The following is a 22,525-nucleotide window of genomic DNA, read 5'->3' as shown; positions in this document are numbered from 1 at the left end:
GTGTGGTCAAGACACTTGCAACGGAATCAAGCCATATTGCTGTAAAAAGGCAACCATTCCACGATGTGTTGTGGCGGGAAATAGCTGCGTGTCGACACCAATGTGTCAAGACAGGTACTGCCCGGTCAATAAACCTTATTGCTGCAGCTTTCGAAGCATATCTGTCTGCGTAAGCCGACCGTGCACTAAGTCAAAAAGTAGCGTTGAAAGCACTTCTGCTACAGTAACAGTTTCAAAAGCAGTTAAGCCTACTTGTGGAAACCCTTCAGAGACGAAGCATGCAAAACTGTATACGCCTGTCAAAGTAAATGTGTTTACATCTTTGAAAACAAAAATGTATTCCAAATCTTCAACTGATTATCCGGTCACGACAGGTAAATTTAACCAGCGTAGTTACACCAGTGTCACTACGGCTACTCAGATGTCTCTGTCAAAAAATAGCACTGCTTATACACCAAAGCCATATGCTGATGCCGAACAAAATACTACTGAACTTGGTGATGTAACTTTCTTAGGAACTGCAAAGAACACGCTGGCAAGAATTTCAATTAATTCGGTAGAGGATAACTTTCCAAGAAAATTTGAGGGATCTCTTCAGATTGTTACAACAACGAGTCCAATAATTATGATTACTCAGCGATCGGAATCCAATACTCGCTTACCTGAATCTGCAACAAGATTCGAGTCACCGCCATTTCACCAATCATCTTTGCAAGCTACAACTAACAAGTTCTTGTCAAAAATTTTGATCTATAATGGAAACGAAACTAACCACGGCAAACATGCACTGTCCTATTTTACACGCCCTTCGATACAAAATCCCACGACACTGTCTTGTGGAAAAATCAACTGCTCTACAACCTATTGCTGCAACAGCACTTCCTCATCGTACTGTTCTGACATCGTCTGTGACTCAACAACTAACAATGTTTTGTTGTAAGTCACAGCCTATACAAAATGATATTTTCGATATAGGCTACTGCACAACATTATCAAGGTGAGGGGCAAGTTTAAAAACAAGTTGATCTTATATGAAAGAATACTACTCACTGAATACTCTGGTAAAATAGTTTTGAAAATAATTTCTGGTCAGGCTATTATAAGCAAAAGAAAATCCCAAAATTGAACTAAATTGTGACGTAGTAGGCAATGTTCCCTCTAAGCTGCGCGCGTGCGCAAATGCGCACTGCTCCACAGTCTCCGAGCACAGAAAATCTGTACTGCGCACAAGAAAAAAATCCAACCCAAATTGAAAATAAAACAAACATATAATAATGACCACAGTGCGCACGTCTGATGCTGCTCACAGTGGTCCAAGGGACCGCTCAGGGAGTTAGTGTGTTTGCTTAGACTCGTGTAAAAATAAAGGGAACACTGGGTTAAGGCCCTCGTGATGACATAAGCCTACTTAACCACACAGAACATTCACAAATTCATGAGTTTAGTAATAGGCCTACCTACTTTATGTCACGTATTACTTGTATGTATCTGTTGCAACTGTATACTGTAGATTAATATTTGCTTGATACATGAAAGCCTATCGCCCTACCACGGCATCTTTTCCCAATAACTATCTAACCACAAATTATTTATATAAAATATTTTATTAGAATGTTCAAGTAACAGTGTTCTTTCATATAAGATCAACTTGTTTTTGGAATTGCCACTCACTTTAAGTAGGCCAAATAATCTACAGTATAAAATAAAACGTTTCTACATCACAGATCAACTTAAAATTTACACGTGTGGTTTACTTTGCAGAATATTGCTTCCGGTGGCAATTGCTTTGGCTTTGGTAGCAGTAATGATGCTTTCCATTCTTGTACGAAACCAATGTCAACAAAAATCAGTTATCCGGAGAAATGAGGAAAGGAAGACACCCATCGATCATATTTCTTTCAAACAATGTTTAGAAGCTTAGGCAAAACCTGGAAAGCAATTTCAATTATGTTTGCACTTTCTCAAAAGTAACTTATGGCTAATGTAGGCTACAATTGTTTTCATAAACTGCATACCAATGTAAAACTTGGTACAACACCAAGTTTTGAATTTTGCCTGCATTATGGGTACTTATGTTTTTTTTGGTTTAGGTAACCTACTACAAAAAGTTGTGTTGTCATTTCAACCTCTTAATCTATGTTGTGTTAACAAAAGTATTGGCGCCTAACCTAGCCAACCTGCAGTATAGGCAGTAGTGGGATTCATCCGGTTCGTGCGAACCGGTTCTTGGAATTTTGATGACCTCCGCGAACTGGTTGTTAACAAGCGTATGTATAGGCCTATGCTATATCGCCCCCAGATCACTATGGCATGCTGCTAGCGAGAGAACCGGTTGTTAAAATATTGGAATCCCACCACTGAGTATAGGCCTACGCCCCAACATAATCTACACTTGGCCAACTTCAATATATAGTAAGTAGGCCTATATGGACCTATTGTTTGCTATCCGTTTGCGTAACTATGTAATAAACTACATTATGCCGATGTGCTGAGAGTAAAACATGGCTCTTGCTAAATCTTTGATAAAATAATTAAATCGGCGCTGAATGTAGAGCTAGTGCATTCTAATGGGGTAAACTTTTCTTTGCATCCAACATAGATAGGGGAAAGTGGGGCAAGATGGGACTCAGGGCAGGACGGGACATGATGGATTTTTCCAAAAGTATTGGTTTTAGCGCCCTCTATCCATTTGGATGGTACAGGTTACCACAATTCTTAGTGACTTGCAAAAAATTGAAAAGTTTGCGTGAAGCAGATGGTTTAGGTAGCGGCAGAAGTGTTTGGAAGCCACTTCTTATAAGAAATTTTCTTAAAACTCTACTATTTTAGCTAGATTTGACAAAACTTTGGAAAATGAAATGTGTTTTAGAGATGCAGCAAGACAAGTAATTTTAAAAGGTAGATAACTTTTTCAGATCTGAGTTACATATAATAAGCAAACCAAAAAATTCAAAATGTTGGTCATTGGGGCAAAACGAGACAGGACTGCTTGGGGCAAGACGGGTCAAATATCCCGTCCTGCCCCATTGAAATTATTGATAATCTTTGTTTAATATCTAATGATATATTAGCCTAAATTGTCGTCTAGGCTACTGCAATGTGATGCAAATGTGAATTTAACTAGTCTAATAATGTAAACAGCCGGTATTCTAATTTTAGCTCACTGTTTTGGTGTTGTTAAGTAACGTAGTCTGGTCTAATATGTAGCGTATAACACTTGTTTTTTTGTATTGTTTAGCTGGTGTGTTGATGCTTACATGCTTAAATTTCTGTATTCTTACTTTTATTGCTACTTATTGACGGTTATTGAACCATGGTGCGGAACTATGTACGAAAAACCCAGAGGGGTAAATGGTCAGAAGAAAATATGAAAAAAGCAATTGATGATATCAAAAATAAAAAGTTGTCTATTCGTCAAGCTGCTGAACAGCATGGAGTCCCAAAAAGTACTTTGGAAAGACATTGGAAAGGAAGAGTTGTTCACCCTGGCAAAGTAAACCTAGGGAAGTACAAGCAAGCTCTTAACAGTGACTTAGAAGAAGAGCTTGTGGAACATGTTAAGAAAATGCAGGAAATGTTTTTCGGATTAACTGGTGAAACTCTTCGTGCCCTGGCCTTTCAGTTAGCAAATGCAAATGGCATTCCAGTACCATTCAACATAAACAACCAGAAAGCAGGCAAAGACTGGTTGTCATGTTTTTTGAAGAGACATCCTGACTTGAGTCTGCGACAACCAGAGCCAACAAGCCTGTCAAGAGCAACGGGCTTTAACCGTACACAAGTTGGTCGTTTTTTTGATTTGCTCAAGGCCACTTATGAAAAAGAAGCAATAATTGTTGAAAATGTGTACAACGTAGATGAAACTGGAATTACCTGTGTCCAAAAGCCAGGAAAAATAATTGCAAAAAAGGGGATAAAGCAAGTGGGTAGGATTACAAGTGCTGAGCGGGGAAAAACTATTACTGCAGTTTGTGCAATGAGTGCCATTGGGAATTATGTCCCCCCTATTTTTATTTTTCCTCGAAAACGGATGGCCATGGGTCTATTGCAGGATGCCCCACCAGGTTCTCGTGGATTTGCCTCACCGTCTGGCTGGATAGATTCCGAAATATTTTTGGATTGGTTGAAACACTTCAAAAAATATGCAAATCCCTCCATTGATAAAAAAGTTCTTTTAATCCTGGACAATCATGCGAGCCATTTGAACCTGCCTGCGATTGAGTTTGCTCGTCAGAATGGAATCATAATGTTGTCAATTCCTCCTCACACATCTCACCGCTTGCAACCCCTGGATAGGACATTCTTTGGGCCTTTGAAGACATATTACAATCAGGCTATCGACCACTGGATGGTTACCAATTATGGTAAACGTGTTCAAAGTCTCAAGTCTGTGGATTTTTTTGCACTGCATATTCCAATTCAAGTCGTGAGGTATAATGCCCTTCAACCCGGACGTTTTTAACGAAACAGACTTTGCTCCGTCGATGGTGACCGAGATCCATGATGTTGGTTCACCGGAATTGGAAGCTCATGGTGCAACCACAGCTCTCTGGCTGAAGTAGAAGGGGTTACGAGCATTCAGCTATGTATTAACACTATCACTAGCTCTCAGACTGCTGCTGAAAGAGAAGGGGTTTCGGGTATGCAGCGGAGTGGTGACTATGCTCCCAGCGATCAGTTTTCAGCTGAAAGAGAAGGGGTTGCAAGCATGCAGCGGGGTGGTGACTCTACTACCAGCGATCAGGCTGCAGCTGAAGGGCTCGGGGGTATTCTGCTTAGTGATGGCCCTAGCACCAGTGTGCAGATTGCAGTTCAATCGGAAGTGCAGCCGACTGATGGCCCTTCCACCAGGGTGCATGTAATGGACATCTCTCCACTTCCTGATGCGAAACTGACCACCCGGAAGAGGAAAGCCATGAAATCGCAGGTACTAACCAGTTCACTTTTCAAGAAAATTTTACTTTCAAAGAGCAAAGTTCCTTCCTCAAACAAACCTATCCATACAAGAAGCAATTGTAATTTTCCGGAAGCAATAGCAATTTTCCGGAAGCTATGAATGTCTGATTTGCAGTGAATTGTATATACATCCACCGAAAGAAGACTGGATCCAGTGTTCTTTAGGCAAAAAGTGGTGTCATGAAAACTGCTCTGCTTATCCTGGACATGGTAATTTTGTGTGTGACTTTTGCGCAAAAAAGTAGCCTGTCATTCTGCCTCATTGTTGGCTAATGTTATTCGCCTATGTGTGCTGCAAATAGAGACAAATCGTTTTTTTGATATGACTAGATATTGCCAGTGCTGTATATATTCGATATTACAATTGATTACTTGTTTATTGTTTTCACGCAATGCTTCAGTGGCAGGCATAAATTAGAGTAAGATAATATGAAATATTTCGGAGTATTAAGCACAAAAAACATGCAAAACGGCTTCAGTGGTGGTTATAGAAGTCCAAACCTTACAAAATACCTGCATAATTAAGGCTCAAATCGAGTTTGGTAATAACGGGGTAGGACGGGACGGGTGTCCCGTCCTACCCTAGGTGTGGGGCAAGATGGGACAATTCAATTTTATTTTATTTTTTTAATTACGGCGGCGTGTGATTTTGGCCGAGTCTAATATTATGCTTGTTGGTAGTGGTGCACCTAAGGTATATTATGGTGCCAAAGTTAGCAAAATTGATAAAAGGGAATTCTTTAAAATACTGATTGAAGTTAGGTGTCCCGTCTTGCCCCACTTTCCCCTAACGTTTGTAGAAGCTTAATTTAAAACTGCCTGGCGAACTGAGATATCTACGGTCTACAATTAATTTTGTTGTGAACAACACAAACGCGCCTATTTTTCTTTAAACTTGGAAGTTCGAATTGTACAAATGAGTTGTTTTTTAAATTCACAAATTCCAAATTGCTTGTGGTAAAATCGTGCTCTGATAACAGTAGCTTTCAGGCTACAGCTTCAAAGAGCTTTACTAAAATTTATTACAACAGTCAGAGAAAAGCTGTTAACTTTTCATGACTAAATTACTGCTAAAATTTAGTTTCCTTAAAATCCTAAATTCCAATCAGCCAAATAAAATTAATAAAAAGTGTTTTCAGATTTCCGATTTATTTTATCACGTCCAAATTTGAATTCTGAGTAGCCTATTAGTGCTGGTGTTTCTGCAATTTCTCACTTTGGCAGATTAGTGTTGACCGCAGTGCCTTTACAAGGCACTGAACTGTTGAAGATATCTGCAGAGGGCAAAGGTCCGTTTAAAGTTGTAAGATTAAGACAAATTGCGATGTGCAGTTTTTTGACCGGCTGCAAGTCATTGTCCTAACCAACTCATTTATATTTTACACTTTTATCCCGATCATTGTCTGCTTGTGGAACTGTTAGTTTATCGCGTTATAATGGTTACAGTAGCAATTTATTTTCCGATCCCCACAAACAATGACGAAAAATAAATTAGAAATATTGGAAAATTTCAAATCAGACAATGAAAATTATACGTCAGTCTGTTTATTAATTAAGTAACTTGTAAATTTTCCACACACATTACACAACTATTTCGGGTTATTACTGCAAATCACTTTTACATATTTTCAAGTTAAAAGACTGGAACCAGTTACTGAATTGAAACGTCACCACCAGCTCCACTCAGGTCTTCAGCTCCGGATTTAGAAGAGTTTTTCTTTCAGCACTACCATCTATTGGATAGCATTGGCATCTTTTTCCGTACATCACTGTCGTTGTACCAGATAAAATTCCATCTTGCATCGAGCGGTAGGCCTATTACCATCACATTTTCCAAAGATTAATTATTTATCATTGGTGTGCATTCTTGCTGAACAAACTCGGGCTAACCAACAATTACGCCCTTCTTTAGTGGTATGACCACCAGAAACTGGGTTCTTTCCCGGGATGGGGTTTCTTTTACGGTGGGTTTCTTTTCCCTACCACTGATTACGGTGGGTTTCTTTTCCCTACTATAGCATTGAAACAACTTTTAATCATCAGTTGCTTGAACACATCACCTGGTCGTCTGCTTAATTTTTCGCTTTTTCAACATATGTTTTATGGATTTAACTAAGTATAGGTTTTGTGGGTGTGCTAGTTGCTACCAGCAGTTATTAACATTATTTTTCTTGAGCACGTTGTAGGTCTTTTCGGCTTTGTCAATTTTCCATTGGCGCGTGTTAGTAACAACTGGCTTGATTTTTCTTCCACACCGCGCTTTTCACAAAAAATAAATGAATGAATGAATGAATGGCCAATAGACACAATATAAATTTAAACACTTTATTGCGGGCTCTTGCTCTTGCTTTTGCGGTCCCATTACTCCCATATCAGAATCGAGCATTGAGGTATTCAACGCTTTGGACGAAATAATAACCTAACCTAGCCTAACTGATTGAAACTTGAGGGTCAACATCCGCACGATTTTAAATTTTACGCAGCGACAGCGTCGGTAAACTATTCAGTAGTGAAAATTGGAAAGCTTGCTAATTGCAACCGAGCTGCAGGAATTTAGCCTAAAATTAGCCCAGTCGCCGACCATTCAAAATGCTTTTGTCTCTTATGCCATACGTATGCACTCTAATTTGAAGGCCTATAACGCGAAGGGGTTTTGAGATAAAACAAACAGACAAAAGAAAATATAACGTAACAATATCTCAATACTCAATTCTGTTATTCGAGTGCAAAAGTAAATGCAAGACCCGCTTCTGAATAAGCCTATAGTCAATGAAATAGCCTAGCCTAAATGTCATTGCCACATGCCAGATTACCAAATTAGAACAAAAGTGTGGTGTGCATATAAATATAGATACGCAGTCTTTGTTATTAGCCTATCACGTCTTTTGTATTGCACAGGAAAACTGCGCACGTAATAGACTATGTACCGGTATATGTGTCACATACAGTAAGTTTGTCACACAATGGGCCTTAAAAGTTGTGGAACGAGTGCATAGTGAACGAAGCCAAATGTAGATATGGATGGCCAAAGGGAAGGATGCAAAGATACTGGTGTAGAGGGCATAATATCTTCTGTGTCTGCAGTATCACTTTCAGCTTCCAGTCCATTAGCTCCCTTGTCCAGTTCTGTTGGAAATCTTAACTTACCTCACATTAGTCATGATGAAAAACCGAATAGCAGTAATGCCACATTACCCTCACAAGTTGTACCCTCCACTACTTTTGGAAAGGTTGGCAGCAGCTTCTCTTTGGAAGATCTGGAAATTTTAACTACTATTGGTGTGCAAAATGTTTTAGTTTTTGTTTTTATCATTAAATTTAAGCACTTTAGATATAAAAGCAAATATTTCTATTACCATAAAAATACAAAGAAGGATTTTTTTGAAATGTTGTAAAGCCTACTGATAAGACAGTTGTTCTTTTCTTACTTGAACATGATGTTATTGAATTTAGGAACTGGAACATTTGGACGTGTTGTTTTGGTCAAAGAACGCCATACAAAAGAATTCTTTGCCTTAAAAGTGATGAAAATACTAGACGTGATCAAGTTGAAGCAAGTGCAGCATGTTAAAAGTGAAAAATTGATACTCAGTCAAATTCAACATCCTTTTATTGTGCAGTTGTATGTATATTGCATGTTATTGTCTAGTTGTTAACACTACAGTACTATAACACTATATAATTTATTGCCTTATCAAGACATTACGATCAGTTATATACCTCTATAATATTTACAATTGTATGTAGTTTTTAGTTTTATTGCCATTTTTTAGATATTGGACTTACCACGATGATAGTTTTTTGTATATGCTGCTGGATTTTGTCTGTGGTGGAGAACTTTTTTCATACCTTCGCAATGCAGGTTGTAATATTTTCTACAAATGTGGATATCTATTGATCATTATACTGTATATACCACTGCATTAGTAACATGCTGCTACAGATGTATGTATTTGTTTGTATTGACTGTGTGTATATATATATATTTAAGATATAATAATATATATATATATACATCATTGAGTCGCAATTTTTCATCATACAGGACGATTCAATAATGCTACAAGCTTATTTTTTGCTTCTGAAATCGTATCTGCTTTGAGTTACCTTCATAGTAAGGATATCGTGTATCGAGACTTGAAACCTGAAAACATTCTTCTTGATCGTGATGGCCACACAAAGCTAACAGATTTTGGGTTTGCCAAAACTGTTGAAGATCGGTAAAAATTTTAGATATTATTTATAGTTAGGTAGCGTTGTTAGGTTATTGTTTGTTTTGTATAATTGTCCTGCGGATACCACGATGCCATATAAATAGCCTATATATTCAAACTGCTTGTGTTTTTACTGCATCGTACCGGATGTATCACTTACTGTTAAAGCTACTGTAGTTTTTCCTTTTTTGCGGTATGTATGTATAATAAGTCTGTTACATTATTACGCATTCTGTGTTATCCAGAACATGGACTTTATGTGGCACACCTGAATACCTTGCTCCAGAAGTATTACAGAGCAAAGGTCATGGGAAATCTGTTGATTGGTGGGCACTTGGTGTCCTTATTTACGAAATGCTTGCTGGGTGGGTTGTTGCAGATGATATCGATTTTTTAATAATGTTGTTGTTTTCTGTTGTGTATACTATAAATTAATTATCGATATTGTATTGCATATAATATATATATGTAATTTTTATATCATAATTGTGCGTTTGTTCATTCAAAATTGTAAGATGTGGAACAAACAAATATCTGTGGTTTTATGTCGATCTCGACTTCCACCTGTTAAAGTTGAATATCGAGAACAATTGACATAATTTGCCACCAGTTCCTTTTCAATCAAACTTTGTGTTGATTTCATGGTTAGATGAATCCCTTTCAATTTCACTGTTATTTTGTCTAACAGTGCTAATAGTAATTTAACCATTCTGATATAGCATAGCAATAACAAGTAATGGCATCTCATAGTAGCCAACCTATTCCATAGAAGTCTTGATTACATTTCATTTAGCTAATACTGTTGTATTGAAGGATTCCTACCTTAATCTCAAAGCCAGAATAGTCCAAGCTCCACAATTAGCATCCTAACTAAACATTTTTGAAATTTCTTCACTATTATAATTTGTATTTAATGATACTAATACCCAAACTCTCAAAGTTATTCAAACATGTTGGTATAATCCACAATGTCTACTTTTAACCTGTTATCTCTAAAGTGGTAGGATTATTCCATTGTAGTTTTATCAATGTGATCTCATATTGAATACATGTAAACGAATACTTTATTCTAACTTAATTTCTAGATTTCCTCCATTTTGGGATGAGCAGCAGATTCAGATATACAACAAGATTTTAAGTGGTGGGATTGATTTTCCCAAACACATGGAATTCCATGCCAAGTAAGTTTAACCCATTTAAACGAAACTTATCGAAGCAAACTTTTAAACTGAAATGCCTTGGTAAGATGTATTGAATATAACGGCATCCAGGCAGGATAGCGACTGTCAAAACAGCGACTGTCATAATGGCGACTTCATAATAGCGACGTAATCAAGTGAGCGACATTCCAAACAGCGATTGTCTAAATGCCGACCCGCATTAAAACAGCGACTGTTATGATAGCGACTTAACTAGGCTTTCCATTTTTCCAAATTTTTTTGTTGTTTATCATTGCTTTTTGAAATAGGCTTGAACATTTGCTTAATTGCCTATTGTGATGGGACAATACAAAAGCTTATTGAAATTTATCACCCGCAGGGAAGGCCTATTGTGATACACTAGATTGCGGATTATACGAGAAGACAGCTGGATACAGTGAAAATGTAACATATGATTTTATCATATAAATTTATTAGCGTGTTTTTGTAAAAGAAATAAAAACAAAAATTACATTTAAAACTTCTAATATCTCTCTGACTTTGGTAAATAAATAAACGTACCCAAAGTTACATCGAAGTGCAAGAGTGTTCATAAAAGAGTGAAAAAAATATAATACTGTACATACAAGGATCGTGAAAGCGAGATAAATTTACAATTTGCAAAAAAAATAATGTTTAGTAAAATGCAGAGCTGTAATGGGGCCTTATATTTTTAACCCAAAACCGGCCCAAAAGTAAAAATACAAGTCCGAACTGGAAAAGTTAATTTTAAGTCCGAGTTAGGCCCGAAAATTAAGTTTACCGATTGAATCAACGTCGTCTTATGATGTCATCCTTTTCTAAGTCGCGCTTTACTCTCTGCGGGTTTTTTAGCATCTAATCTCATCTAAAGTCCGTCATTTACTGTCAAATTGCAACAGAATTTTTTCACGGGATACAGCAAAATCGAGGCCAGTATGATCTGCGGCAGTTCCTTCGAGCCCTTGCTCGCAATTTAGAAATAAACGTGTCTTGATTTTTATTGCATTTTTATTTTATTTTATTGCTTTTTAAATCATGTGACTTCATGTGACTATGGATAGTCCAAATAAAATGTTGTTTTAAAGTCCCTTTTGGTTTCAATCTTTCACTACGCAGTATTTGCCTGTTTCTGCGTGCATACGTGTGTAGAGAGGTGTGGGGGATGGAAGTGCGTGTGCGCGTAAGCCTAGGATTTAATAAAAGAAGTGAGGTCGCTGTTGTGGCAGTCGCTGTTTTAAATGAATCGTTGTCGTGTAGTCGCTCTATTGACAGTCGCTGTTTTAAATGAATCGCTGTCGTGTGGTCGCTCTATTGATAGTCGCTGTTCTGACAGTCGCTATTATGAACGCGAGCCGAATATAACATAGTCTGTTAGGGAAGACATTTCAAGACACACAGCTATGGACAACTTGTCTATTTATGTTGCATTGAAAATTTTTCTGGAACTATAATGTTTGCTGTATTTTAACTGTATTTGCTGTCGTTGTTTTAAGTTTCATTCTTCTGATAAACTTATATACAAAATGTATTACTTTGATAGAGATCTAATTAAAAAATTATTAACTGCTGATCGAACACGACGCCTTGGTAGCATGAAAAATGGGACCGAGGATATAAAACGTCATCGTTGGTTTCAAACCATTGACTGGCATGCAGTTGACGAAAAAAAATTGCTGGTGAGTGATTTGAATTTGCAGTGTCAGCTGATGCGAGATATATTTGGAACTAATAATTAGGTGTTGTTTTAAAGCTGATAATACCCCCATCACTGCATAGAAAATATGGTTAAATATAATAAGCTCAAAATATTTTTTGCTGTCGAAAATAGAGATTTAAGCTAACTTCTATCACATTAATTTGCAGTAGATTGATGTTATATATATACGTTAACTGTTTTAGCCTCCAATAATTCCTAAAGTTAAGCACAGTGGTGACACACATAACTTCGAAGATTACCCTGAAGAGAACTGGCATGTAAGTGAAATGTGCTGTGTATTTGTTTATAGCACATATACTTAAAAGTTTGGTTGCACTGTGCATGGTAAACACTGTTTGTCTGGGAGTGTGCTAGGAAAGATTCACTATCATTTCAGCATGTGTAAAACTGCATACCATAAATAACAACCTTGATATAAAAAACACCCGATGTTAACCTGCTAAAAGATTAAACAAGCCGTTGTTTGAATTCCATTTTAATGTAATTGTAATTCATCATCAGTTTACTGCACTACCATAGCCCTTTGTTAAAATAACATTCAATACAATGGACTGAATGAGAGTGTCACATTACCAGTGTGCTATTTGAAATCAATAGCAAACACTTTCTATTCTGTCAATATAGCACTTGTTTACTAAGTGATATAACCTTCAGCAGTAAGGTTGTTGCCCTTCCGTTGTAGCCCTAACACACTGACCATTTTGAAAGTGTGACAGATGTTAAAGTATATGGTCATATGAAATAAAGATTAAATTTTATCGTTTTCTTTTATCAGGCCAGTGCAGTTGCAAGCGTCAAAGACCAAAATGAGTTCATTGATTTTTGACCAAAGATTTACTACTTTTTACCTAATTTAAAACACCATTCCACTGCATCTACTCCTTGTCTCTTTCCCTTAAAATTTCGCTTGCATGTTCAGGTGGATCTTCCCTTGGTGATGGTGCAACGTCTTCAGTATTTAGCTGAAATTTTTACCTAAACATTCTTGACTTTCGTACCATTCTTTTCGACCAATGTTGTTCTTTATCATTTAATTCAGACATTAAATGTAAATGGTTCTTTAATACCTTTGCTTTGTGTGAAAGGCAATTCAAAATCACTAATGAGTAAATATTCCACATTTCCATTGATTCTATACCGTTTGCCGATATACATGTAGGCGAATGTACTTCAAAGGTGTCGTAGTGTCGAGTTATTTAAAACATTATTTTGTAAGTCAAACCTTACCAAAAGTTTATGAACGGTTGTTGTTTTTGTTCAGCAAGTTTTGCTCGTCATAAAAGCTCTTCTGTTTCCCAAGATTGTTATGTCACATATTTTTAGATGTTATGTAATGCTATAACGCAGTAATGCATCGCACATGCGTGTCACCACACTATGCCAACATGCGCGCTTGGTCTACTGTCGCAACTAGTTCTTCCGTAAATGATTTCACTGCGACTGTTTACTTAAAATATGTGTGTGTTTTTTTACCGACAATGGTGTTCTTTTTCTCATGTAGTGACATTCTTGATGCCTTCATTGATGATGCTTCCATTCAATGTGATCTGTATTTCTTTGTGACCGGTGCCTTCATATGGTGCTTTGAAACATTTCTCACTACTTTTATTACCCTCTTTGTGTTCTCTTCAAGTATGTATCGGTCATAACTTGTTTTACTTTATAGTTACATTTATTTTGGGATCTTATAGGTGTTTTCATTATTTTTATCCATTTTAGCATTTGACACTGTAGTGAGACTTTAGGCTTCAGGATTTTTAGCATTTTGTTAGTTTGAAAATTATAGAATTCTCTTTAGATTTTTAAAACTAGCTAGCTAAGTTCATGATAGCATGGCGGAGTTTATGAGACAAGATACTTGTTTATCATAAACTATTTTTACCTGATTACAAATCAGTATGATTGTATCAATATGACTGGCCATTACCTGTATACTGTATCATGCTTTATCTGGTTCATGAATTTCCAAATAAATATTTCCGAAATGTCAACAACTGATAATAATCATACCCAAATGATTTTCAACTGATTTTATTCCATTGTAAATATAGTTATATGCAATTTTTCTACACTTCCTGATTAAAGTTCACGATGAAATATTTACATGATTTTGACGTATGTATGCTAGCGCCGAACCTATTGCACGTTTACGCTGTGATTATTGTCATCAATGTTTTCACTCTACTGTGCTTGTAAACTTCTCAAAGGTCCACTTCAGTTTTGCCAACGCTGTGTCTGAATTTAGCCATGCTTCTAATTCTTGGCTCTGTGTCGCTAGTGTTATTGTAAAAGGATCATTAAAGGTGTGTTATTTCTGTTTGAAACTATTTCTTTTGTATAGATATGGGACAACGATGCCTATTTGATTTGTTGAAACTTACCACTAAAGATATTATTACCTACTTTAAAATTCCATCAAGACGATCGATTAATAAATCATTTGAGATAAATCATATCATATACGTATAATAAAAATCATAAATCATCAACAAAAATCATTTGAGATAAATTTGCAAAACAAATAAAAAATAAAATGTCGTCCCAAAATTATGTTCCTTCCGGAAAGATTCCGAAAAATTAGAGACAACGATATATTCTCGGCTGGTGACTGTTAAGTGACGGGAAAATACAATCCTGGTCTGGATGCCTTATATATGTTATTTTTTCATAACTTGCCTCTCACTTTTTCTTGTTGCTGGAAACGACAAAAACGCTACTTTGCATTCAATTGCAGGAGCCAGAGTATATGTTGTAGAAGGGATTTTTGGTAGAACGATTGTGTCAAAAGTTAAACGCAAGAAAGGTCTAATTTAGTGGTTTTACTCAACGGACCTGAAAAACTATGAATATATTTATTAAGTTCAATAAATTTGAAACGTACCCAGTAGAAAATTGATCGACCATACTTCGAAATTGTGCTATTATAGCAGAGAGAGTTAAAGGAGAAAACTGTGCTTGATTCCAAGCTACAGAGGATAAGAGATTAAGGGACAGCGGCACTTATCAGATTATTGTGGCCAGTTTCTACTCTTCGGCATTTTGCCTACTCGTATTATTTCACCCTAGTGGGTGGTGATGAGAGAGACTTTTCCGAAATCTCTACAGCTCTGGATTCAAACCTAGTTCTTAATGACTGGGCTATGGGCCCTCCAATTGAGAAGTTTACCCTTGTCTACATCATTGTCTATGTATTTTAAAATAATTGCAAATGTAAACAAAAATCAAATGTTATAACTTAGTTAAAGTAATTACTTAGCCTGTGACATAATGATTTATAGTTATGTGCAAACACTTGAATTATCGCATAATGAATTATTCTCATATTTCGTCATGTTTAAAAATAACAGAGAAGCAAAGCGATCAGGCTCGAAATAAAAAGGTTAGTCACGTTGAAAATGTAGGTTGAAGTTGAGCCGCCAGTGGTAGTTGTCATGCTGGTCGTTGTTGCCATGGTAGCAGTAGTAGTGTCAACGCATTGAGAAGGTGGGACGTAAGGCGTTTTGATGTTTGTTGGAAAGTAGTAAACTGGTACCTGTTGTTAATAAATTGTTATTAATTTTCACAGGCGACATAGAAATCGAAGAGTAACGCCCAGACTTGTATAAGCACACTGGTAAGGATTTGACATGATGACATATATCTGGCACGAAAATATCTAGACATACGACATAACCTACTGTAAACCCACTCCAAAAATAAGATCGTTTAAGCAGCTGCTGAATAAAATTTATCTGCGTGCTTCGATGAGCTTTTGTTAACATTCCAGCGAAGTCATTTTTTCCTAACTGATGGTGAGACTAGTCGGAGGCTTTACAGTTTACGTAGTAAAGTTGCAGACATAATTAAACACCTCCTGATTATTATTTACCCCAGGCAGTGGCACTTGGCCGAGACAAACTGGTATTCTGACCATATCGCGGACAGTGTCGCTGAAATTGTTAGCAGTCGTTTGATCCCAGGAGATCTGCATAATAAAAACAAAACAACAGTTGTAAACTCGACCCAGTAAGTATGCCTACTGTACAGTAGGTTGTTTCTTAGCATGCTGTTACTTAGTAGACTGTCACTTAGTAGGCTGTTATTTCAATAAGGTGCTACCTATGTGAGCGAGAAAAATTAATTGTTTAAGTAATTAAGTTGGTTAACTACCCCATTGACGATTTGAGAGACTGTTTGTCCGGCGTATATTGGCGGTTCCAAGACAGTGATGTCGTTGAGTGTTCCGTATGTACTGGGAAAACTGTTATACCTGCGGCAGAAGATATATTCTCGAGCTGTGCAAGTTGCTTTATTACAAGTGTGTAAAACAATTTTTTTGTAGACGTTTCGAATTATGCTAACTCGTCATTAATAAACGGATAAGTGGAACTTGTAAGACGATCCGTAATTAGGTTAGGCTATTTTGAATGATGCCAGCGAGAAAACAAATAAAAGAAATTATGAATTACGCAAAAAAGTAACTTACACGTAAAGATACTACAAAAAATCACATTGATAAATAACGAATGAAGTAAAACTCGATACTTCCATCGAAATAATTATGCCAACCGCCCTAAGTTATTATAAGCCTGAATGCTTTTCTCTTATATATTCGCTCCGAATAATCTGAGGTTCCCAACAATTGGCTCCAAAATGATTGACAGGTATTAAATTCAGCATTCAGTCTCACGTGTAGTTTGTTATTCCAAAGTAGTCATAAAGTTGACCCATCCAGGGCTGGCTTTGACATTTCACAACTGGAATCTTAGGATAGTAACTCACGAAGGTCAGACACATTTCTTCCGAGGTTCCAAGGCCTGCCTATAAACAGCAAAGCTGATATTATCATTATATAGTGGTGGTGTCGAACAAAACCTTTGCACAAAATAATTTGAATTTTAAAGGATAGTTTGTAGGTAATATTTTCAAAATTGCAAGCGATTTTCGGGTCATGTTTGTCAAATATTTCTGCATTGCATAATGCAGAGAGCCTGTAAAGCGGAGGTCGGAAACTACGGCTCGCGAACCAGATGTGGCTCTTTTGATGAAGGTATCTGGCTCGCAGATAAATCTAAGCTGGCATTTCTTAGCACGATTGTTAGGAATAAAACTTGTTCTGTAGTAGGTTGTTATTGTAAGTCGCATTATCAGAGAAATGCGTGTTATTAAAGAGTATATTCAGACATTTACCGGTGTCTAAAATTGTTGATTTTGCTTAAAAATGAACACGTTAGTGGCATTAAGTGTTGAAAAATATTATACGGCTCTCAAGAAAATACAATTAAAAATGTGCAGCTCTCATAACTCCCATGGCCAAAAGGGTGCCCGACCACGGCCGTAAAGTGATGCTATATAAGTTGTAAGCGTTTGAAACGTTTTCCACTACAGCTTGAAAACTGTATGCAAAAAAATATTAGCTGATAAAACAACGGTGCATGTTTATTCACTTACAATCGTGACGTTGCTCCTTCCTTTGGAGTTGTAGTCGCAAATCAACTGTATGGTGTCTCCAGACTGTACGGTGACCTCTTGATTTAACAACTTTGTTTCTTGGTAATTGAAATCGTAAGACACGTCTTGACCAAGATAAGGTAATTCTGTCCCGTCCCTGCAATGAGTGTGAAAAGCACCTTACATTTTGATCGTTATTGATTAAAATATTTTAGACTCTTAAAACCTGATTTTAAAACTCGCTTATACCGTATGTGTTGTAATGTGAGAGCCTGTCCAAGTAAATGAGTATGGAAATTAACTCCGAACACTTTAATGTCTGACTGGTTTTGAGCAGTAAGACCCTGTTCAAATGTTTTTAATGAAATATAAAACAGCAATGTAAGTTGAATTAATAAACATATATGAAATAAAGATTTTAATTAATGAGGTTAATAGATAGATTTGTTTTTTTCCTATAACAGCAAACGAAAGAAAATAAAATAAAAAATTAAATAAAACATTTTAGTCGGAATTTGCTGCCTCTGTTACTTAGACTATGTATAGGCTACAGTAGTTTAAAAACAGGAAATGTACCGCTGCAAGACAATCCTTGTGACATTCTCCATAACTGAGATAGCTGTTTGCGTTTGGTGGAATTAAATGGGTATAAGGAGAGACAAGGTGCCCGACTTCCATAATTCCTGCGTCATACTGACGTAGCTGTGACGTGTAGAAAACCCGAAGCCCTGAGCTATCCACGATCCCTGAAAATAAATCGACGATCTGAAGCGACATACGCTCAAGTTTGCATACGTTAATTTATCAAAAGCTGTTTCTTGCCACAAGTATAAACACACAGCATAAACTATGTAAGCTGGATTTAAAGCTTAAGCTTACCTGACTGTAGGTTTGGGTTGTCATAGTGCGTTTCCATGACGACGTATTTTGGAGAATCGGCCTCACCCAGTGGAAATCCAACGTGGTTTGGATAATAAAACGTCTACAAAGTAATACTGGTTACATTCATAATAGCAGAAATATTCATGTTTTAAAAGCAGTTGTTGATCGATGCTTTTTAGTTTCACTCTCTTCGCTCATGGCGAAGCTATTCGTTCTTTTACTCACTCCTCCACCAATCGCCCAAGCGTGAATAACCAATGAGCATTCGAGGAAATCCGGAGGCATGTTGCTTGCGTAACACCTTGTATCAGTATTTAAGCTTGACGCGTTCTGGAAAAAGATCATATTCAATATTACGTCAATCATATTTATCAAACACGTTTCACTCTAAGCTTTATTAGGACGATGTTGGTACAAGGCATTGGCCGCGTGGTTATCAGCATCAGGTAAGCCTTCACACCCAGAAAATGATTTCTCCTCTGCATAGCAGATACGTTGATTGCATTCGATTTTTATATGAAAACGTGGTTTGAAACTTATGCCAATCTAATTCTCTTTCTTTACGATTCAGCAAAACGTTTACAGTAAAAGTTTTTGAAAGATTCTTGATTTATCAGCGCCTGATTGGGCGTCAAATCAATTAAGTGGAAGGGTTGAGGACCAAAACGCTAGCTGTTTCAGTCCATAAAACAAAATAATTCTGTAAATGCTGCCTTTAAAAGCAACACAACAGCAAACACTGCATGGGTATAATTTATCGCTTTCGGAGTTGATGCTTCTACAGCTTTCTATAAAGGGCCTTATAGATCATTTATGTACATCTCTTTCATCAATACTTACCAGAGTAACATTATATTGGCACTGATAAACCAACATATGGTGTACGTTTGCTTCGTTCCCAGCCTGAATGACTGGTTCTATCTAAAGATAAATGCAGAAACAGGTGATAGCAATTGGTAGTAGTGATAATAATTGATGAAATTAGGCTAGTTTTGTTTTACTTACTATAACCATTTGGTGCTTTGTGGCCAAAGGTGGAATCTCAAAAAGTCTGCAGTTGTAGTAAGTGTCTTCGGCTGGTACGTTGAAGGCGTCGTTTAACATTGTAAAGTTCTCGTAAGTTTCGCCATCAGGAAGCGTCGGGTTTGCTCCGCCCGATTCGAGAATAAGCAAACTTTTAACACCTGACAAATTTATAAATGCATTTGTGCTGAGAATGTAATCATTAAGGAATCACAGAAACATTGATGTAGCGTTCAGCTTGATGTATTATCAATTCTTTTGCAATATTAAAAATTTCCTACGCGTCCTTGAAAAATGCCTATTTTGCAAATAAATGTAAATAATCAACAATTATTTTAGACCTCGCTTTTCCGTTCCACTCCCGTGGTAATCCGTGGGAGTGATGTCATTTCCGCTCGGGTCGTTGGTGCCAAGGGCCCATATGATTTTCAGAGTGCTCGTCTGCAAACAATGTAATTTTACTGTATTATGGGCAAATATTAGAAGATAATTTGAATCTTGCGTTGCCATGAAGAAACGGCAGTTTGTCCGAAACAATTTTGTTGTAGAAACTACTTTTTACCAACATAATGTAAATTAGGGTTTATATACTTATATAGGCCTACAACGCCACAATTTATCCTCACCGTTATTCCAATGTCGTCAGAACCCGAACAAGCAGCTATTGTTCTCTCAAACTTAATGTTTGTCCAACCGTCGGCCTCAGAGCCACCGAGCAGTTTGACGTTTTGTTCGGCGTCGATTGGTGGAAAGGTATTGGAGCTTGCTCCATGGCGATCCTGATGGTTGGACAGTGACATACTTTAATTACATATGTAGGTCTAGTTTGGTTAACTCAGTTATAGACGATGATACGAAGATTTCGGCTCGATTTGTGTGTTAAATGCAAGGTGGTAATGCTTGTCACAGTTTAAAAATGGTTGTTCTGTAAAAATTATACTTTTTGCTAACTACAGAAGAACATTTTTGTCTCACCGTCACATTGGCAACACCGTTCTTGACCCAACCTACGTATATATCCGCACTCGCCATCCCTCCGTTCGGAGATATTCCAACGCCAACCCAGCCCGTGGTTTGACCTATAACCTAAAAAAGTGTTTTAGTTGAAAAAAAAAAATGAATACAATGGTTACGTTGCAGCCATAAATTACTGAAAAGCTTAATTTGAGCATTTTCGTTACCTACATATTTTCGTTACTTAATCGTTACCATACTTAACTTAGCATGTCTTCCCTGTTTTGCGTTGTCATACTAAAACGTTTTATAACTTTTTTAAATATGATTTTTGTTACATAACTCGATTAGCCAAATCACGTGGTAAGTGAATCACCGGATATGAGATGATGATACGAAATTAGACAAAACACTATATACCACTTATTTATAGTTCAACCCGGATGGCTTTTAACAAAAGATGTTTGACCGCCTTAAAACGCGTCGCAGTTTTTTCTTTTTTATTTGTAAAAACGCTTTGACTCCTGGGTAAATATGTTGACCTTACTGAACAATGCAGTGTGGAGGGTTTTCCCATCGATCTCCAAGAACAAACAATGAAATTAATAAGAAATTAAAATGAAGTTAAAAAGAAATTATATTTTAATTTGTCACGCATTCCTTTGTTTATGGATCATCAATTGCGATTTTAAAACCTCACCCATTATTGTCAATAGTGAGTTAACTTGTTTGAAGTTTGGAAAATTTTCTGTTGCTGTCCGCTAAATCAACAGCATTTTGAACTTTTCTGTTGGAAACCCTCTTTTTGTATATTCTCAATGCAATGGTTTAATATTATTATCATATAAGTTAATAAACTAATCAAAAACAATTAATACCAAGCAAAATCCAATGCATTCGCTTAGAAATTTTACCAAATAAAAGCATTTATACCCAAATGCCCATTCATAGATCGAAAGATTTAGGATAAAACTTTAGCACATTCACAAACTTATCGCTCAAACGCGTCATCATAAATCCTATGAAATAGATTTTGTATTCTTCAACCCATATTATGAACAAATTAGCTATAGTACAATAATTTTGATTTACTTCAAAAGTGATGTAAGTGTCGTTGAATTTCCAGTACAGGTGAACCTTGCTTCCAGAGTCAAGCACTGCAGAATGAGGATAATTTTCCGACGGAGTTTGCGCTTCCACGTGACACATGAAGCAGAATAAAACACCGTAAAGCAATTTCATTTTATTATTTTGCTTTGAATTAGTCATTCCTACAAATGAATATGCTAAACAGGCGATGTTATATAACAAATTTATGAATACTGTCAAAGCTATTTTATAATGCACCTAGCTTGCGTTTTTGTTACCCTGTCCATTACGTCTTCTCTTTTCTCTACAAGAAAACTGAACCAGTATTTCTATTTATATGGAACTTAAACATTCAAAACAGATCGCGAACCAATCAACTTGCGTATGCACTTCTTCGCAGTTAAAATAAAATCGCATGACCTGTAGCAGGCGGCTTTACGAATCGCCTTTTTCTGCATATTATCTTTTTTCATTATATAAATATAGATTACTTTAAGCTCGATTGCCAACCGCTGATGCCATCCAAACTTTAAACTTGAATATCACAGTAAGGTAAAACCGTAAATAACCATACGTCGCATACTTGTTTGTGAAGGTAACACAAATTTTTTATTTGTATAAAACGTTTCTATTTTGATAAATATCTATTTTCATCGCTGAAAATGGTTTCAGATTTGTCACGCTTCGCTGCCCTTATGTGATCTTATCAATAAGCTGTGTATTTTTCATTTCAACGCGGGTAATTTTAGTGAAACACTTTATGCTGTTCTTTTTGTAAGCAGACCTCTGTGAGTTTGTGGCTGGTTATGTTAATTGCCTGCACGTACTACCGTATTTATCAACACATACGCACGCCAAGTATGTCATAACATTGGATAGGCTGATTGATTAGACAACAAAAAGTAATATTCAAAAGAAATAATTCGCGGTTTCCTGGCTTATTGTTGTATCAGTAATTAAGTTAGAGTGCTAGACTGACGAAGTTCGTAATAGCCTATATGATGGCGCAAGTCACTTCATCCACAAATGTTCGTCTGTGTAAGGCTAAATAATTTTTAGAATCTGTTAAAATAACTGAT

General features: G+C 36.6%; 2 protein-coding genes across 3 annotated transcripts; one reads left to right on the top strand and one right to left on the bottom strand.

Moving 5' to 3' along the window:
* Window positions 1-7,833: 7,833 nt before the first annotated feature.
* LOC143464807 (cAMP-dependent protein kinase catalytic subunit PRKX-like) lies at window positions 7,834-14,385 on the top strand. Of its 2 annotated transcripts, none has more exons than XM_076962800.1 (9): window positions 7,834-8,235; window positions 8,410-8,578; window positions 8,730-8,818; window positions 9,002-9,176; window positions 9,416-9,535; window positions 10,256-10,351; window positions 11,892-12,027; window positions 12,251-12,325; window positions 13,570-14,385. In XM_076962800.1, exons 1-9 carry the CDS (start codon window positions 7,974-7,976, stop codon window positions 13,570-13,572), a joined length of 1,125 nt encoding a protein of 374 aa, XP_076818915.1. In that variant the 5' UTR covers window positions 7,834-7,973; the 3' UTR covers window positions 13,573-14,385. The 2 variants fall into 2 exon arrangements, with proteins under 2 accessions (XP_076818915.1, XP_076818914.1); XM_076962799.1 differs by having other exon boundaries at window positions 12,844-14,385.
* Window positions 14,386-14,518: 133 nt separating this feature from the next.
* On the bottom strand, window positions 14,519-21,646 carry LOC143464806 (DBH-like monooxygenase protein 1 homolog). The gene is made up of 15 exons (XM_076962798.1): window positions 21,450-21,646; window positions 20,379-20,489; window positions 20,030-20,182; window positions 19,745-19,844; window positions 19,386-19,564; window positions 19,221-19,301; window positions 18,606-18,710; window positions 18,378-18,480; window positions 18,075-18,244; window positions 17,748-17,842; window positions 17,499-17,655; window positions 16,738-16,868; window positions 16,218-16,317; window positions 15,937-16,032; window positions 14,519-15,600 (listed from the first exon to the last, which is right to left on the bottom strand). The coding sequence occupies exons 1-15, from the start codon at window positions 21,624-21,626 to the stop codon at window positions 15,403-15,405; spliced, it is 1,956 nt and encodes a 651-aa protein (XP_076818913.1). The 5' UTR covers window positions 21,627-21,646; the 3' UTR covers window positions 14,519-15,402.
* Window positions 21,647-22,525: the final 879 nt, after the last annotated feature.

The sequence above is a fragment of the Clavelina lepadiformis genome, chromosome 7 (genome assembly GCF_947623445.1).
Source record: "Clavelina lepadiformis chromosome 7, kaClaLepa1.1, whole genome shotgun sequence".
In the NCBI taxonomy this organism is placed as follows: Eukaryota; Metazoa; Chordata; class Ascidiacea; order Aplousobranchia; family Clavelinidae; genus Clavelina; species Clavelina lepadiformis.
Note: the sequence above shows the minus strand (reverse complement) of the source record. Positions and strands in the feature narration are given on the sequence as shown.

Coding starts and splice junctions, on each gene's coding strand:
- LOC143464807 (XM_076962799.1), top strand. CDS start 7,974: ATGGATGGCCAAAGGGAAGGATGCAAAGATACTGGTGTAGAGGGCATA. Junction 12,028..12,250: donor TTGACGAAAAAAAATTGCTG/GTGAGTGATTTG, acceptor TAACTGTTTTAG/CCTCCAATAATTCCTAAAGT. Junction 12,326..12,843: donor ACCCTGAAGAGAACTGGCAT/GTAAGTGAAATG, acceptor TTCTTTTATCAG/GCCAGTGCAGTTGCAAGCGT.
- LOC143464806 (XM_076962798.1), bottom strand. CDS start 21,626: ATGACTAATTCAAAGCAAAATAATAAAATGAAATTGCTTTACGGTGTT. Junction 16,869..17,498: donor GAAGGAGCAACGTCACGATT/GTAAGTGAATAA, acceptor TGCTGTTTATAG/GCAGGCCTTGGAACCTCGGA. Junction 15,601..15,936: donor GCCAAGTGCCACTGCCTGGG/GTAAATAATAAT, acceptor TATTAACAACAG/GTACCAGTTTACTACTTTCC.